Genomic DNA, 17720 nt, shown 5'->3' on the forward strand with positions numbered 1-17720 from the left:
AATGTAAATCTCTGTTAACCACTCTAAACAATAGGTAATCGCTACTGGAATGAAATGTGCCGACTTGGTCAACCTGTCCACAATGACCCATATTGCATCGAACTTTCTCTGAGTCCGTGGAAGCCCAACAACAAAATTCATTGTGATACGCTCTCACTTCCACTTAGGAATTTCTAACTTCTCAAGCAAACCACCAGATCTCTGATGCTCGTACTTGACTTGCTGACAATTTAGACACCGAGCTAGATATAAAACTATATCCTTCTTCATTCTCCTCCAACAATAATGTTGCCGCAAATCTTGATACATTTTGGTAGCACCTGGATGAATAGAATACCTAGAACTGTGTGCCTCTTTGAGAATTAATTCACGAAGCCCATCCACACTAGGCACACAAATACGACCCTGCACCTGCAAAACTCCATCTTCCCCCACAACAACTTGTTTGGCACTACCGTATTGTACTGTGTCCTTAAGGACAACCAAATGAGGATCATCATATTGTCACTCTCTAATATGCTCATATAAAGAAGATCGAGTAACTGTGCAAGCTAGAACCCGACTGGGTTCTGAAACATCTAACCTCATGAACTGATTGGCCAAAGTCTGAGCATATACAGCTAAGGGCCTCTCACCAATCGGAATATACGCAAGACTGCCCATACTCATAACCTTTCTGCTCTAAGCATCGGCCACCACATTGGCCTTTCCGGGGTGATGCAAAATGGTGCTATCATAGTCTTTCAACAGCTCCAACCATTTTCTCTACCTCAAATTGAGATCTTTTTGTTTGAACAGATATTGTAAGCTACTATGATCAGTAAACACCTCACACGAGACACTGTAAAGGTAATGTCTCCAAATCTTCAGCGCATGAACAATGGCTACCAATTCTAAGTCATGAACATGATAATTCTTCTCGTGAACTTTCAACTGCCATGATGCATATGCAATCACCCTACCATCTTGCAATAATATGGCACCAATCCCAATGCGATATGCATCACAATACACCGTATAAGATCCTGAACCTGTGGGTAATACCAACACTAACGCCGTAGTCAAAGTAGTCTTGAGCTTGTGAAAGTTCAGCTCACACTTGTCTGACCATCTGAATGGGGCACCCTTCTGGGTCAATTTGGTCAATGGATATGTTATAGATGAAAACCCCTCCACAAATCGGCGATAATAACCTGCCAAACCCAAGAAACTTCATATGGCTGTAGCTGAAGTAGGTCTAGGCCAATTCTGAACATCCTCAATCCTCTTAGGATCCACTTTTATGCCTTCTGCCGATACAAAATGCCCCAAAAAGGTAACCGAGTCTAACCAAAATTCACATTTTGAAATTTTGCATATAACTGATTATTTTTCAAAGTCTGAAGCACAATTCGAAGATGCTAGTCATGATCCCCTCGACTGATGGAATAAATCAGGATATCATCAATGAATACAACCACAAAAGAATCCAAATAGGGTTTTAATACCCAGTTTATCAAATCCATAAATGTTGTTGGGGCATTTGTTAGCCCAAATGACATCACTAGGAATTGGTAATGCCCACACCGAGTCCAAAAAGTTGTCTTAGGGACATCAGATGCTCTAATCTTCAATTGATTATAACCAGACCTTAAATCGATCTTTGAAAACACCTTGGCACGCTGAAGCTGATCGAATAAGTCATCAATACTAGGCAACGAATATTTGTTTTTGATAGTGACCTTGTTCAACTGCCGATAATCTATACACATCTGCATAGAGCCATCTTTATTCTTTACAAATAACATTGGCGCACCCCAAGGCGAGACGCTAGGTCTAATGAATCCTTGATCAAGAAAGTTTTGTAATTGCTCCTTCAATTCTTTCAACTCTGGCGGGGCCATACGGTATGGAGGAATAGAAATGGGCTGAGTGCCCTGAGCCAAATATATACAGAAGTCAATATCTCTGTCGGGTGGCATCCCCTACAAATCTACAGGAAATACTTCTGGAAATTCAAGAACAATTGGTACTGAGTCCATAAAAGGAACATTCGCACTGGGATCACGAATATAAGCCAAATAGGCTAGACACCCATTCTCGACCATACGCTGAGCCTTCATATAAGAAATAAATCTACTGGTAGAATGACCAGGAGTTCCTTCCACTCTAATCAAGGTAACCCCAGTATGTCTAAGGTCACCATCTTGGCATGACAATCCAATATAGCATGATAAGGTGACAAGCAATCCATATCCAGTATGACATCATAATCTACAATGTCGAGAAGTAGAAGATCCACACTAGTCTCAAGATTCCCAATAGTAACCACACACGAACGATAGACATGATCTACCATAACAGAATCTCCCACCGGTGTGGACACACATACAGAAGCACTAAGTGAACTACGAGGCACAACCATATATGAAGCAAAATAGGAGGACACATGGGAATAAGTAGATCCTGGATCAAATAGAACTGAAGCATCTCTATGGCAAATTGGAACAATACTTCTGATCACTACATCGGATGACTCGGCCTCAGGTCTAGCTGGAAAAGCATAAAATTGGGGTTAGGCCCCACCACTCTGAACTGCGTCCTTGGGACGACCTCTAACTGGTTGGCCTCCACCTCTAACAACCTGACCTCCACCTCTAGCTATCTGACCCCTGCCTCTAGCTGGCTGGGCGGGTGGCGGAACAGCTGGTACAAGAATTATAGCACGGGAACCCTGCTGCTGTGCACTGCCCGATGCCCGAGGGAAAAATCTATCAATGTGCCTCGGATCACTACAAGTATAACAGGTCATCGGCTGTTGTGATTATTGAGCCTGGAAATGGCCATGTCGGCCAAGATAACCACTCTGATGACTCCGGATTGGAGGTGCATTAATAGGAGCTGGTGGTGCATTGTAAGCTAGCTGGTAGGAATGCGACACATGAGGGCCGTGACCACCTGAAGCACTGTGGGAAGCTTGGAGCGATGAATGAAACGGCCTAGGAAGATGGCCTCTACCAAAATTACCCCTGCCTCCAGACGAGGCACCACTGAACCCACCTAACTGACGAGGCCTCTTATCAGACCCCTACTCTCTCTCCTGTGCAAGAACCATCTCGATCCTCCTAGCAACAATAGTAGCCGGCTAAAAGGAAATATTATTTCCGATCTCCTTGGAAATCTGAAGCATGATAGGGTGAGTGAGTCCCTCAATAAACCTCCTCGCTCTCTTCCCCTCAGTAGGTAGTAAAAGGTGAGCACGACGTGCTAAATTCACAAAATGGGTCTTGTACTGAGTAACAGTCATACTGCCCTGCTGTAAATGCTCAAATTGCCTGCGGTAATCCTCTCTCAATGTGATAGGGATGAGCTTCTCTAGAAATAGCCGTGGGAACTGCTCCCAAGTAATTGCAGGGGACCCAGCTAGTCTGGTCAACATATAATCTCTCCACCACCTCTTGGCAGATCCCGTTATCTGGAATACAGCAACATCGACCACATTTGTCTCAGTTATACCTCATGGCATCGCTCAAGATAATCCTATGGGTCCTCAGAAGGTGTACCACTGAAGTGAACTAGAAAGAGCTTAGTAATCTTATCTTGTATCAATAAAGGCTCAGAAGACATGGCGGGCCTATCACCAGCCTGTGCCACACCAACTGGCTGAACTACCCCAACTGGCGGGACTGCTGGAGCTTGATACTGGGGAGTTATCTTCTCCAGAGCGGGAGTAGTGATAGTTTGCGCTCCTCCCCCAGCCTATGATACGGCTGTTGCTAATAGAAATATACCATTCTAGGCCATGCCCTCCATAAGACTTACCAAATGGAGTAGAGCATCCTGAAGCACGTGAGTAGATATGAATCCTTTCGGAACGTGAACTGGTCCAACCAGTACAGTCTGAATTGGAACCTACTCCTGAAGATCCACCTGAGGTTCTACAACAGGTGCTGCTGCTCGAGCTCTAGACTGAGCTCTACCTCTGCCTCTATCTCGTCCTCTGGCACGACCTCTACCCCTGGTCATAGCTGCCACGTATTACGTGTTCTCACCATCTGCGAGAGAATAAGAATATAATGGTTCAATCATCGATGATAGAATAAAATCGCACGACAGAGTAAGAAAGAAGTGATATAGTTCCTAAACTTCATAGCTTCTAAAAGATAAGTACAGACGTCTCCGTACCGATCCTTTAGACTCTACAAAGCCTGCTCGTGACTCGTGAGACCTAGTAACCTAGTGCTCTGATACCAACTTGTCATGATCTAAAATTTCCACCTTCGGGACCGTGATGGCACCTAACATTTCACTTGCTAGGCAAGTCAACGTTAGAATAATCTTAGCCATTTTTAAACAAATTAAATTTAATAGAAGTCCATTACTGATATAAAGTGCGGAAGACCATAACAAACGAATCATCCAAATACATCCTCGAATCTGGTGTCATAAGTGCACGAGCTACTAGAATAATACAAATAAAGGTCTGAATAAAATTTAAGCTGTTTGAAAAATAATACACAGCTAAGATAAGATAGAAAGGGACTTCAGAACTACAAAGGACTTCAGAACTGCAGACGCTATGTAGTTATACCTCAAGTCTCATCTGGGTAGCTGAATAAGATCAAGTGTATGATACGCCGCTGGGACTAACTCCAAAATCTGCATAAGAAGTGTAGAGTATAGTATGAGTACAACCGACCCCATGTACTTCGTAAGTGTCGAGCCTAACCTCGACAAAGTAGTAACGAGGATATGATAAGACACGTACGTAAACAACCTGTATAAGTATATACATATACAAAGCAACAATAATACAATAAATAACAATTTATAATTTGGGGGGAGGGGGGGGGGGCATGCGAATGGGGATGATATACTAATTTCAGTAGGAGAAGTATCACTTAGTAGGCAATTAATTCCTCAACAATAAAATGAGCAACTGATAATATGAAAGTGGCACGGCACCATCCTTCGTGTTTTCACTCTTATTCCTCCCATAATTTGATAAATAAATAATAATAATTCGTACGGCATCACCCTTCGTGCCTTAACTCTCTTTTGGAACGACATCATCCTTAGTGCTTTAACTCTCTTTTGGCACGGCATCACCCTTCGTGCTTTTACACTCTCTGAAAATGGCACGGCATCACCCTTCATGCTTTTACACTCAAAATGACACGGCATCACCCTTCGTGCTTTTACACTTTTTCTCACCATGACAAGGATTATATAAATAATATAAATGGCACGGCATCACCCTTCGTGGTTTTACACTCTTTTTCACCATATTGAACAGTAATTAAATCAATAAATATTTCACGAATAATGATCAAATAATCAATAATAAATTTAAGCATGAATATCTTAATTAAATAAGCAATTATTCAAAATGAAATAAATTCCTCCAGTATGAATTGACTCAACCACAATGCATAAGTACTCGTTACCTCACATATATGTTGTACCAGCACATTAAATCAAGTAGCAAATAGACAAATAATTCATACTCCCTCAAGTCAAGGTTAACCATGACACTTACCTCGATTTGCAACCAACTCAAGATTCTAATACACCTTTGCCTCGCGAATTCGTGTCCGGAAGCTTCAAATTTAGTCACAAACAATTCAATACACTCAACACGAATCATAAGAATTAATTCCATATGAATTTATTAATTTTCCGGATTAAAATTCGAAAATAATTTTAAAAATTGACAGTGGGACCCACATCTGAAATTCCAAAAAAACTCAAGAAATCCGAACACCCATTACAATACGAGTTCAACCATACAAAAATTATCAAATTCCGATATCAAATGGACCTTCAAATCTTAGATTTCATTTTTGGAAGATTTTTAAAAAAATTGATTTTTCTTCCATAAATTCACGGATTCATAATGTAAATGAGTATGGAATCATGAAATATAATCAATATATGATAAGGAACACTTACCCCAATGTTTTCCTTGAAAAACAATCTCTTGAAAATTGCCTCACCCGAGCTCTTAAAATCCAAAAATTGATAAAAATGGTCAGCCCCCGAATTTATATGTTCTGTCCAAGGCTTTTCGCTTCTGCGACCTCGGCCTCAACCCATGTCTAGTCGTTTCTGCGACTTCGGCTTCAACCCATGTCTGGTCGCGACCTCGGACCATCTTCTCGCTTCTGCGACCTCGTCCTCAACTCATGCCTGGTCGCGACCTCGGACCATCTGCTCGCCTCTATGACCTCGGCCTCAACTCATGCCTGGTCGCGACCTCGGCCTCAACCCAAACCTGCGAGCTATATTCTGCAGGTGTGATTGCACCAGAAGGCTAAAATTTCCAGCAGTTGTTTAAGTCCAAATTTTGATCTGTTAGCCATCTGAAACTCACCAGAGGCCCCCGAGACCTCAACCAAATACACCAACAAATCCTAAAACATCATACGAACTTAGTCGAAACTTCAAATCACATCAAACAACGCTAAAACCATGAATCATGCCCCAATTCAAGCCTAATAAATCTAAGAACTTTCAACTTCTATATTCAACGCCGAAACCTATCAAATCAAGTCCAATTGACCTCAAATTTTTCACACAAGTCATAAATGACATAACAGACCTATTCAAATTTTCAGAATCAGATTCCGATTCTGATATCAAAAAGTCGACTTCCCGGTCAAACTTCCAAACTTAAATTTCTATTTTAGCCATTTCAAGCCTAATTTAACTACGGACCTCCAAATAATTTTTTCGGACACACGCCTAAGTTCAAAATCATCATACAGACCCACTAGGTCTGTCAAAACACTGATTCAAGTCCGTTTGCTTAAAATGTTGACCGAAACCAACTCAAATGAGTTTTGAAGCACTATTTTATATTTTATCAATTTTTCACATAAAAACTACAGGAAAATTTTATGGACTGCGCACTCAAGTCGAGGAATGTTGAACAGTGCTTTTATGGTCTCAGAACACAGAAATAAATATTTAAAATTAAAGATGACATATTAGGTCATCACAATATGTAGAAACCAGAACCTTGCTCTGATACCAATTGTTGTGGTAGATCGTGGGTTAACTAACACACAATCACACATAAAGCAGATAGAGAAAATAAATCAACTCAAGGATTTAACGAGGTTCGGCTAAGCCTAATCCTCGGGGCAGAAGCAGAGAGAGTTTTCAACTATGAATGAGAAGAAAAACACAATACAATCTATAAAATCTCCAACTACTACCCCTATATATAGATCCCAAATAGTCTCAAACCTATAAAAGAAATATTTCCCAATTTTACACGGACAATAGGTTTTCCTTTCCCAAATCTATTAGGACAATGGGTTTTCCTAAACCTATAAGGATTATGGGTTTCTTAAAAATACAAAAAAATAATTCAAGCCACAAAATAACATAATACATTTTATATGTAGTAACAATTAACTTTAAAGTGACCTTATTTTACTTATTTATAGCCATACAATATCTATGACTTATTTTAGACAACAAAATTTAAAAAACTTTCTTTTTTTATTAAATTTCGTACTCAATCAAACACAATCACATAGATTAGGACGGAGGGATATGTTACAGAGGTGGTTATTTCTTTCGTTAGTCGTATCATAATAAGATCATATTGTTAAAATATCAGCAACAGGTGACAAAAACACTCTTGATAATTCAGCTTTTTAATTCGATAGGCAAGGTCAATGAATACAATATTGAGATTCTTCATCATCTAATTGCTAATAACATATTTAAATATTTACGAAACTTTAGCTAAATTTTTACTTTTTTCAATGACGTGCTTTTATAGTCAGATAGATTTTATTAAGATATGTTAATAATCACTAATATTAAGTCTTTATTTCATTTTCAAATTAAGTTCATGCGCAGTTAAAAGCCGTAATATAAAATAAAATGGAACAAATATATTTTTTGGGTCTTTTTCTTTGGAGATCAAAGTAGTTAAAGATCAATCATCATCCATTTTATTTTGATATTATTTCTTAATTAAATTTTCCTTTTGAGGGATTTCTCGAGGTAAGCGCTTTACATCATTAAGCTAAATCGAGATCGTATAATTAGTTAAAGACATTGATTTAGTTAATTATACATGAACATTATAGTCATTGAAAATTTTTCATTCCAAATGATCAAACTTTGCATAAAGTAGGAAAAATACTCCCTCCATTGAATGTATTATAGCTTTTGCAAATGTGGACTCACATGACAAAGTAACAAGAAAGTCCAATTTAAAATTGTCAACGTTGGAAGAAATGCAGTGTAATCATTTCAACTTCCTTAAGTCTTACCGGTTATAATTTGGTTTAATTTTCAACTATCGTTTCAAGATAGAATACCAGCAGCCCTTATCCAAGAAAAAAAGGAAATACAAAAGGCAGCTCTTTTCACATTGTGATTTCACATCTAATTCACAATCGAATACATTCTTAGGCCTTTTTTTCTTTTTAAAGATTAATACGTCTGAATCTGAATACATAACTGAATATTAAAATATGTATTAAGATTAAAATATGTAAATTAGAATACACATATGAATATTAAGATGTGTATTAAGATTTGAATACTAAACGATTAAGATTGTTTGTTTTTATAAAATCTGAATATACAAAATTTATCTTTATTTAAATATAAATAAACATAAAATTTAAATAAATTACTAATTAATTTAAAATTTTATCAATAATATATGGTAATTGGTGGTAGCGATGGCTAACGGAGATGTCTGTGAGTACCCACTAGAGACGGTGGTTGGTAGTGATTTTGATTGATGGTGGTGGTTCTGGATAGTAGCTAGTGGTAATTGGTAGCAATAACGATTATGGTTGAGGATGGTGATGAGTGGTGATGGTTAATATTGGTGGGTGGTGGTTGTGGTTGTGATTGAGGAAGGTGATGGTAGGTAGTGGTAGCTAGTTTATACTAGTGGGCGGTGTTGGCTATGGTTATTGATGGTGATGGGGTGGTTGGTTGTGGCAGTTGAGGTGGGTGAGTGTATGGTTATGGTTGAGGATGGTGGTGGTGAGGGTGGGGGTGGTGGGTGGTGGTACTGGTGGCGGCTACGGTTGAGGATGGCAGTGATGGTGGTAGTTGATAATGGTAGGCGATGACGACTGTTAGTAATGAATATGGATGATAGCATCTTAATGAAATTAAGTTTTGGTTATAAATCTTAATCATACAGACCTATTCAGACCAATTAAGAGGTTGTGAAATAAAACTATAAATTAAGATTCAGACTTAAAAAAAAATATGCTTAATGTTTGAGATCTGAATGATTAAGATTCAGACCTCCACTAAGTCCGCATACTCTTTCTTTTCCTTTATGCATAGTTTACTTATATAATAAATTTAATTTTTTTGACTCAAATTAATTGTCGTTAAGAATCCTTACGTGACGAATGAACCCCTTATTTTTACAGCTTAATTAATCCTAAATTTAGACGCAGAAAACAAACTCTAGCCGCCTTCTCTTGTGAACAAGTAAGTCTCCCAACACCCATAATAATATTTATATAGAATGCACTGGAGAACTATAGTTGAACTTAACGAGTCGGTTAATTATTAATTAGCTAGCATTCCTTATGGGGTACTAGGCCCAAACAGCTAAGTTTTCCAATACATATGAATCGGAGACATTAGGTTAATTGCGAAGAGATATTATTTGTCCACTATGTTACTTGGTGGTGTATTATGATCATTCCTAATTCTATACAAAGAAATTCCCCATGCGATACGTTGAGATTCTTTAGTTTTTTAGTAAACTGGATAACATGCAATAGTACATTAAGTATTAGATGAGTTTCAATGAATTAACTTTAAATATACCACATTAAAGCAAGAAGAAGGGCAAATATGTTCTCATATTCCTAATAAATGAGGTATGAAGAGGGTAGTCTGTACGTAAATCTTACCCAATGAAGATAGAGACAGCGACGACCTAGGTAGTCTGTGCGTCAAAACATTAATATAGACAAGTTTAGTCTAGATTCCTAGTGAATATATGAGAAACGAAAATTATATTGGAGTTTTTATAATTATTTTTAATTTTATATATTTATAATTTTCAAATAGTACTTCTTTACTTAGTTTAAATTCTTTTGTAATTTATAAAGTTGTGTAGTCCTACTTTTCTTCTTGTTGTTTGTTATACATGAAGTTTGGATTAGTTGTTTTTATTTACTTATTTATTGTTTTAGTTGTAAATTGTTTGTTTATTTTGTTTATATTTTATTTATGGCGTTTCAAAATTTCTACATTATTACTGTATACGGGTAAAATCGAGTCTAATGAACACTCTGATTTTCTGGTGAGGAAAACGAAGCAGGGATGTGATTGTAAGGAATCAGAATCAAAGCCAGCAACCTATCGTATAAGGGCCCGAGCAAAATACCTGCCCCCGGAGCCATTGAGACCACGTGCTCCAGGTCCGGTTCGAGTCCCAAGACCTCAGAGAGCATTACCGAACAATCACACACGATTAACAAAGGGTCGTGATATCCGTGTCCAACTAAGGCGTGAATCTCGACCCGTATCGGTATAAAATCAACGATATTTTTACCTTTATTAGAATTGTACCTAGGGTAAAACTCCCCTACTATACAAAGGGGAGGCTAATTATTCATTGGAAACATTGTAACACTCATACCAAGGCAATATACGTCTATTTTTCTCCGTTTCTGAAGGTTATTGAAATTTCTTGTTACTGGTTCATAAGTTCTTCATAAGCACCAGTCCGAAACCGAAGGCGAGCTTCTTGTTAAGCCTTGAACCGAGCCTGGATTCAGTATCATCATTGGTTTGGTTATTTACTCTATCAGCTGCCGAGTCGAACCAATCCTGGGAAAACACCCGAAGGAATGAGCAAGTCACGGGGAGGCTGGGTGAAGTTGAGCCCGGGACCAACCCCAAAATCATTAATATGCTCGAGGAGCTGACAAAGCGGGTGGAATTGGGGGAAAAGGAAATTGAGGCTAATGACAAAAAGGTGGAGACTTTTAACTCTAGAGTTGATCAAATCCCAGGAGCGCCCATAATATTAAAAGGCCTGGACTCCAAGTAAATTGTCCAAAAGCCTTTCCCCCCAAGCGCAACATCAAAGCCAATTCCGAAGAAGTTCCGTATGCTTGAAATTCTGAAGTATAATGGAACCACGGATCCAAATGAACACATGACCTCCTACATGTGTGCCATCAAGGGAAAGAACTTAGAGGATGACGAAATATAGTCGGTTTTGCTGAAAAAGTTCAGAGAAACCCTGTCAAAAGGAAAAATAATATGGTATCATAACTTACCCCCAAATTCTATTGATTCATTTGCTATGCTTGCATATGCCTTTGTAAAAGTGTACGTCGGGGCCATCAAGGTCGAGACTAGGAAATCAGACCTTTTCAAAGTAAAACAAAGAGATAACAAAATGCTCAGGGAATTCGTGTCAAGGTTTCAAATGGAAATATTGGATCTGCCTCTGGTCGCGGACGATTGGGCCGTTCTAGCGTTCACCCAAAGGCACAACCCCCAAAGCTCCTTGGCTTCAGAGCAGTTAAAATAGAATTTGATAGAATACCCGACGGTAACTTAGGCCGATGTTCATAACATATACCAATCAAAAATCAGAGTCGAGGACGATCAGCTTAGGCCACCCTCCGGGATCGTTTATCCCGTCAGAACTGACGATAGGTCTAAAAGAGTCGTCGATCACGAACCGCGACCGAATAGAGACAGGTATCAATCTTATAATGGAGACCGAAGGGGTAACGGATCTTGGCATAACCCTGCGAGAAATAAAAAAAATGAATGATCGAAGCAATAGTAATCGAGGACTCATGAGGAAAAACGGTTTCACAGGCCACTCGGGGCCAAGGAGGAACCAAGGTTATCGGAATACAACTTCAGTGTCGATGCTTCCAACATCGTATCTACAATCGGGTGCATCAAAGATTCCAAATGGCCTCGACCATTACAGTCCGACCCTACCCAGAGATACCCTAACTTGAAGTGTAAGTATCATGGAACTCACGGCCATAGAACCGAGGACTGGCTACAATTGAGAGAAGAAGTGGCCCGGTTATTCAATAACGGGCATCTCCTGGAGATTTTGAGTGATCGAGCCAAAAATCACTTCAGGAATAGGGACTCCAACAAACAGGCCGAACAAGAGGAACCTCAGCACGTCATCAACATGATCATTGGTGGAGTCCTCGTTCCCTAGGGACCAACGCTAAAGCGTGCTAAGGTGTCCATCACAAGGGAAAAATGAACCCAAGATTATATCCCGAAAGGGACCATTTCATTCAACGACGAAGACGCTGAAGGCATTGTACAACCGCATAATGACGCACTGGTAATATCTGTACTTATAAATAACTCTCGAGTTAAATGTGTGTTGATTGATCCAAGTAGCTCGACCAACATCATCCGATCGAGTGTCGTAGAGCAGTTGGGTCTACGAGACCAAATAGTGCATACAGTCCGGGTTTTAAACAGATTCAACATGGCATGTGAAACTACTAAGAGGGAGATAACCCTACCGGTGAACACCGCCGGGACCATTCAAGAAACGAATTTCTATGTGATAAAATGGGATGTGAGATATAATGCCCTATTCAAAAGGCCATGGATTCACAGCATGAGGGCAGTGCCCTCGACACTACACCAGGCGCTAAAGTTCGCCACACCGGGAGGGATGAAGACAGTTTACGGAGAGCAGTCGGCCGCAGAAGAGATGTTCGCGGTCGACGAGGTGCTACCAATGTCTGCACTCTTGACATCAAAGAGCACGAAACCGGTTAAGAAGGAAGAAACTACATAGCAATCGATGACACTCCAAATCGGAGAAGCAAGCCGTAGGCGAGGATGATGATTACAGAGTTCCTAGGTCGTTCATCACCGTTGAAGATTCCAACGCCACCAAAACAATGGTCGAGGAGCTGGAGCAAGTCATATGGATCGAACACCTGCCCAATCGAAAGGTATACCTAGGCACGGGATTAAATCCCAAGCTTAGGAAAAAACTAATTAAATTCCTTATAACTAACATAGACAATGTTTGGTCCTATCTTGATATGACATGGATCCCGCCAGAAATAACCATTCATAAGCTGAGCATGGATCCGAAGTTCCACTCGGTTAAACAGAAGAAGTGGCTTCAGTCCAAAGTCAAGCATGTATTCATCAAAGAAGAGGTATCCAAACTCCTTAAAATAGGTTCCATTCGAGAAGTTAAGTACCTAGATTGGTTGACTAACGTAGTGAAAGTGCCTACAAAGGGAAACACATGAAGAATATCCATAGATTACAAAGACTTAAACAAGGCATGCCCCAAGGAATATTTTCCTTTGCCTAACATTGATCACATGATCGATGTGACAACCAAGCACGAGATACTCAGCTTTCTTGACGCTTATTCCTGGTACAACCAAATTCGGATAGACCTTGGCTCTCAAGAAATAACTTCCTTTATCACTAAATTCGACACCTATTGTTATAACGTAATGTCGTTCGGGCTAAAAAATGCCAGTGCCACTTATCAATGCTTAGTAAATCGAATGTTCGAAGAACAAATAGGAAAATCAATTGAAGTTTGTATTGACGACATGTTAGTTAAGTCCCTGCGAGCAGGTGACCATTTGAAACATTTACATGAAACCTTTGAAATATTGAAGAGATACAATATGAAGATGAACCTCGAGAAGTACGCATTCGGGGTCGGATCTGGGAAGTTCCTTGGATTCATGGTGTCCAACCGAGGGATTGAGATCAATCCCGATAAAATCTAAGCTATAGAAGACATCACCGTGTTAGACAGTGTCAAGGCCATTCATAGGCTAACAAGGGGCATAGTCTCCCTGGGCTGGTTCTTCTCATTACTGAAGAAGAAGAAGAATAACTTTTCATGGACCCTAGAATGCCAACAAGCCTTGGAAGAACTCAAACGGTACCTTTCAAGTCCACCTTTTCTCCATACTCCGAGGTCGAACGAACAACTGTACCTATACTTAGTGGTAGAGGTAGCAGTAAGCGGGGTCGTAGTTCGGGAAGAGAAAGGTACGTAATTTCCTATCTATTATGTTAGTAGAACTCTAGGTATGGCCAGAACAAGGTATCCTCAGCTAGAAAAATTGGCGCTCACTTTGTTAAGCGCCTTTAGAAAGTTAATGCTGTATTTTCAATGCCACCCCATATGCATCATAACCTCTTACCCACTAAGTAACATAATGCACAAACCCAAGCTCTCGGCCCAGTTGGCCAAATGGGCTGTAAAAGTTATGGGTACGCTATCGAATATCTACCCCGAACCCATCAAATTTCATATTTTGCCAGACGTCATGGCCGACTTTATGCCGGCCTTAATACCCGAAGTCGAAAAGGAATTACTGTTAACCTTGAGGACTTCCTCGGGAATCTGGACCCTCTTTACGGATGCTGCCTCGAATCCAAAGGGGTCCGGACTCGGCATCATGTTGAACCCGCCTACGGGTAACATAGTTATGCAATCTATTAAAACTGTTAAATTGACTAACAATGAGGCTGAGTATTAGTCCATGATTGCAGGTCTCAAATTGGCTAAAAGCCTGGGGGCCGAGGTGGTCGAAGTTAAGTGTGACTCCCTCCTTGTGGTAAATCAAGTTAATGGGACGTTCGAAGTAAAATAAGAACGAATGCGAAGGCATTTAGACAATTGCAGGTAACGCTACATCATTTCAAGGAATGGACCCTACAACATGTACCCCTAGATCAAAATAGCGAGGTTGATGCTCTGGCTAACTTGGGGTTATCGATTGATGATGATGAATCCATCTCAGGAATGGTCGTACAACTCATGAAATCGGTAGTGGAAGAAGGCCATACCGAAATAAACTCAACAAGTTTAACTTGGGATTGGAGAAACAAGTAAATAAACTACTTGAAGACTGGAAAGTTGCCTTCGGATCCTTAAGAATCGAGAAATCTACGCATGAAGGCGACCAGGTTCAGCCTGTCCGAAGGTACTCTATTCAGAAGAACGTTCGATGGCCCGCTCGCCATATGCTTGGGGCAAGGAGACTACAAATATTTATTGAGGGAAGTTCACAAAGGCATATGCAGAAACCCTTCGGGGACAGAATCTTTTATTCGAAAGGTATTCAGCGCCGGCTATTACTGGATCGATATGGAGAAAGATGCAAAGGACTTTATACGAAGATCTGACGGCTGTCAGAGACATGCACCAATGATCCATCAATCCGGAGAGCTACTACATTCGGTCTTGTCCCCATGGCCGTTCATGAAGTGGGGGAATGGACATCGTCGGTCCCTACCATTGGCACCTAATAAAGATCAATTCATACTATTTATGACTGATTATTTCTCCCAATGGGTTGAAAAAGTCATTGACATCAATTAGGACCACATAATATGCCGGTTCGAGATACTCGTCGAGATAATGTATGATAACGGGATGCAGTTCATCTGCAGCAAGGTAAAAGAATTTTTCGAAGATCACAAGATCAAAAAGATCTTGTCAACACCCTATTACCTTAGTAGGAACAATCAGGCAGAATCAACAAACAATACCATAGGTCAAAACCTAAAGAAGAGATTGACTGATACCAAAGGGAAATGGAAGGAAATTCGGCCCGAAGTCTTCTAGGCATACCGTACAACCTTGAAGTCTAGTACTGGGGCCACTCCATTTTCATTGGTCTATGGCGCCGAAGCACTAATACCGGTCGAAGTAGGAGAACCGGGCCTTAGGTTCCAATATGCGACCAAAGAATTAAATGGTGAGGACATGAGTACGAGCCTGGAACTATTGGATGAAAGGCACGAGACCGCCTTAGTCCGGTTGGCCGCCCAGAAACAGTGGATAGAAATATATTACAACCAAAGAGCCAACCTCGAACACTTCAATATTGGGTACTTGGTGTTAAAAAAAGTAACATTGCACACTTGGAACCCGAACGAAGGGAAACTATTGCCGAATTGGGAAGGAACATATCGAGTCATCGGGATCACCGGTAAAGGCTTATACAAACTCGAAGCAGGAAACATAGCACAACTACCGAACAACTGGAATGCGATGCACTTAAAACGGTACTACTGCTAAGGTACGATCTCATTCGCCTTTTATAATATTGCAAAATGGACTAACACTTGCAGGCAAAAACCAAAGGAGCATGTGACTATTAGGCTTGAATGCACGTATTGCACTCTTTTTCCCTTGAACCAATTTTGTCCCAAATGGGTTTTCTGGGAAGGGTTTTAACAAGGTAACAGTAAATCATGCTAACTCAGAATTGAAGATCAGTTTTAAATTCGAGTCGATGGTCTCATCAACAGTATCCGAGCCCTCTCAAGATTGACCTCGAATACTAGGGGCCATAATTTTCAGGTCAAGATTCTTAGCAAGGGTAGAAGGAATCTTTGTGCTTACCAACCTAGGATCAGTGTTTCAAATTTATTGTAAGGTTCAAACGGTCAAATGAACTGTGCCCGCGTTGTCCACCTTAGCCATAATACAAGCTTTTACACGCATTCAATCTTGTACTTTGCACACAGAAACGAAAGAAAGTTTCTACGTTGCTATTATATATTTTTGCCTCTTAAAGCATCAATCTTAAGGGCTATACCTACCCGGGGATTATCAAGCCTAAGGACTACCCCTGTCCGAGCTTAGGAGAAACCCCCACTCAGGGACTGTCGTCCGAAAATAGTATGGGAAACTCTGATTATTAAAACCCGATGGCACGAAACCTGTTAGGTAGTGCCTAAACCTAAAAGTTTACGGCCACCCTAAAAATAGATCGGAGACGTCTGAAACCCGTAATCAAAACATAAGGACTTCAATAAATATTCAAAGTCTTCCAAAAGGTTACCCTAGCCAAAAGCGTCGTCTAAGAACACTTAAGTATTTTGGAAAACTTTCGGTCACTCCGAGTTTTTGAAGCTTCGAGCTAATATAAGCTTGTATCGAGGTCAGGTTTTGTTTGGACCTCCGAAAATAGATGACCTATTAATATATTTAATTCTATGATAAGGCATCAAAAATATATGAAAGAATGAAAATTATGAAAAGATGCTGAAAAAGTTGAAATTGTCAAAGGGGGAAAATTTTATATATTTTGGAATATCTTTACAAAGGCCCAACAAAAAACAACCTCAAAATGAACAAACAATATGTACAAAACACAAAAACTAAATAATCCTAAGTCATTCACACCTTATCTTCATCGGAGCCCGATTTGTCACCAGAACCAACGGGGTCTTTGGAGCCCTCCTCGCCTTCGGGTTCAACTAGCTTCTTAGCCTCGGCCTCAAGTCTTTTTGCTTCCTCGATCTCGGCATACAAGTCAAAGCCCCATGCATGGATTTACTCGAGGGTCTCCCTTCGAGATAACCGCCTCACGTACTCAGCAGTGGTCTTCAGGCAGGCCTCGGCTACCTCAACATCAGCCTTGTACTGGGCCAGCATCTCTTCAGCATCGGCAGAGGTTTTCTCCATCATGGACCTTATTGTTTTTGGCTCTTTACCAAGGGCGTCCCATTCTGCAGTGCCGAGCTCAGCTGTGCTCGTAGATCCTCATTTAGATGGGCCAGTTTATCATCTTTCTCATGCGAAGATAGCTTCGCTTGGTGGTTTCCTTCTTTAAGGCCAACAGATCCATCTTATTCTTCCACCCATCGGCCATGACTTGGATTTCATCCATCTATTTTCGGAGTTGGTCGATCTAGTTGATCTTTTGCTGGACCTGTGAGGT

At 40.3% G+C, this 17720-nt stretch overlaps 1 protein-coding gene across 1 annotated transcript; it reads right to left on the reverse strand.

Moving 5' to 3' along the window:
• Positions 1 to 1964: 1964 nt before the first annotated feature.
• LOC138899233 (uncharacterized) lies at positions 1965 to 17464 on the reverse strand. The gene is made up of 5 exons (XM_070185374.1): positions 17405 to 17464; positions 3198 to 3454; positions 2629 to 2771; positions 2183 to 2532; positions 1965 to 2096 (listed from the first exon to the last, which is right to left on the reverse strand). Exons 1-5 carry the CDS (start codon positions 17462 to 17464, stop codon positions 1965 to 1967), a joined length of 942 nt encoding a protein of 313 aa, XP_070041475.1.
• Between the last annotated feature and the right edge of the window lie 256 nt (positions 17465 to 17720).

The sequence above is a fragment of the Nicotiana tomentosiformis genome, chromosome 9, assembly GCF_000390325.3.
Source record: "Nicotiana tomentosiformis chromosome 9, ASM39032v3, whole genome shotgun sequence".
Taxonomy (NCBI): domain Eukaryota; kingdom Viridiplantae; phylum Streptophyta; class Magnoliopsida; order Solanales; family Solanaceae; genus Nicotiana; species Nicotiana tomentosiformis.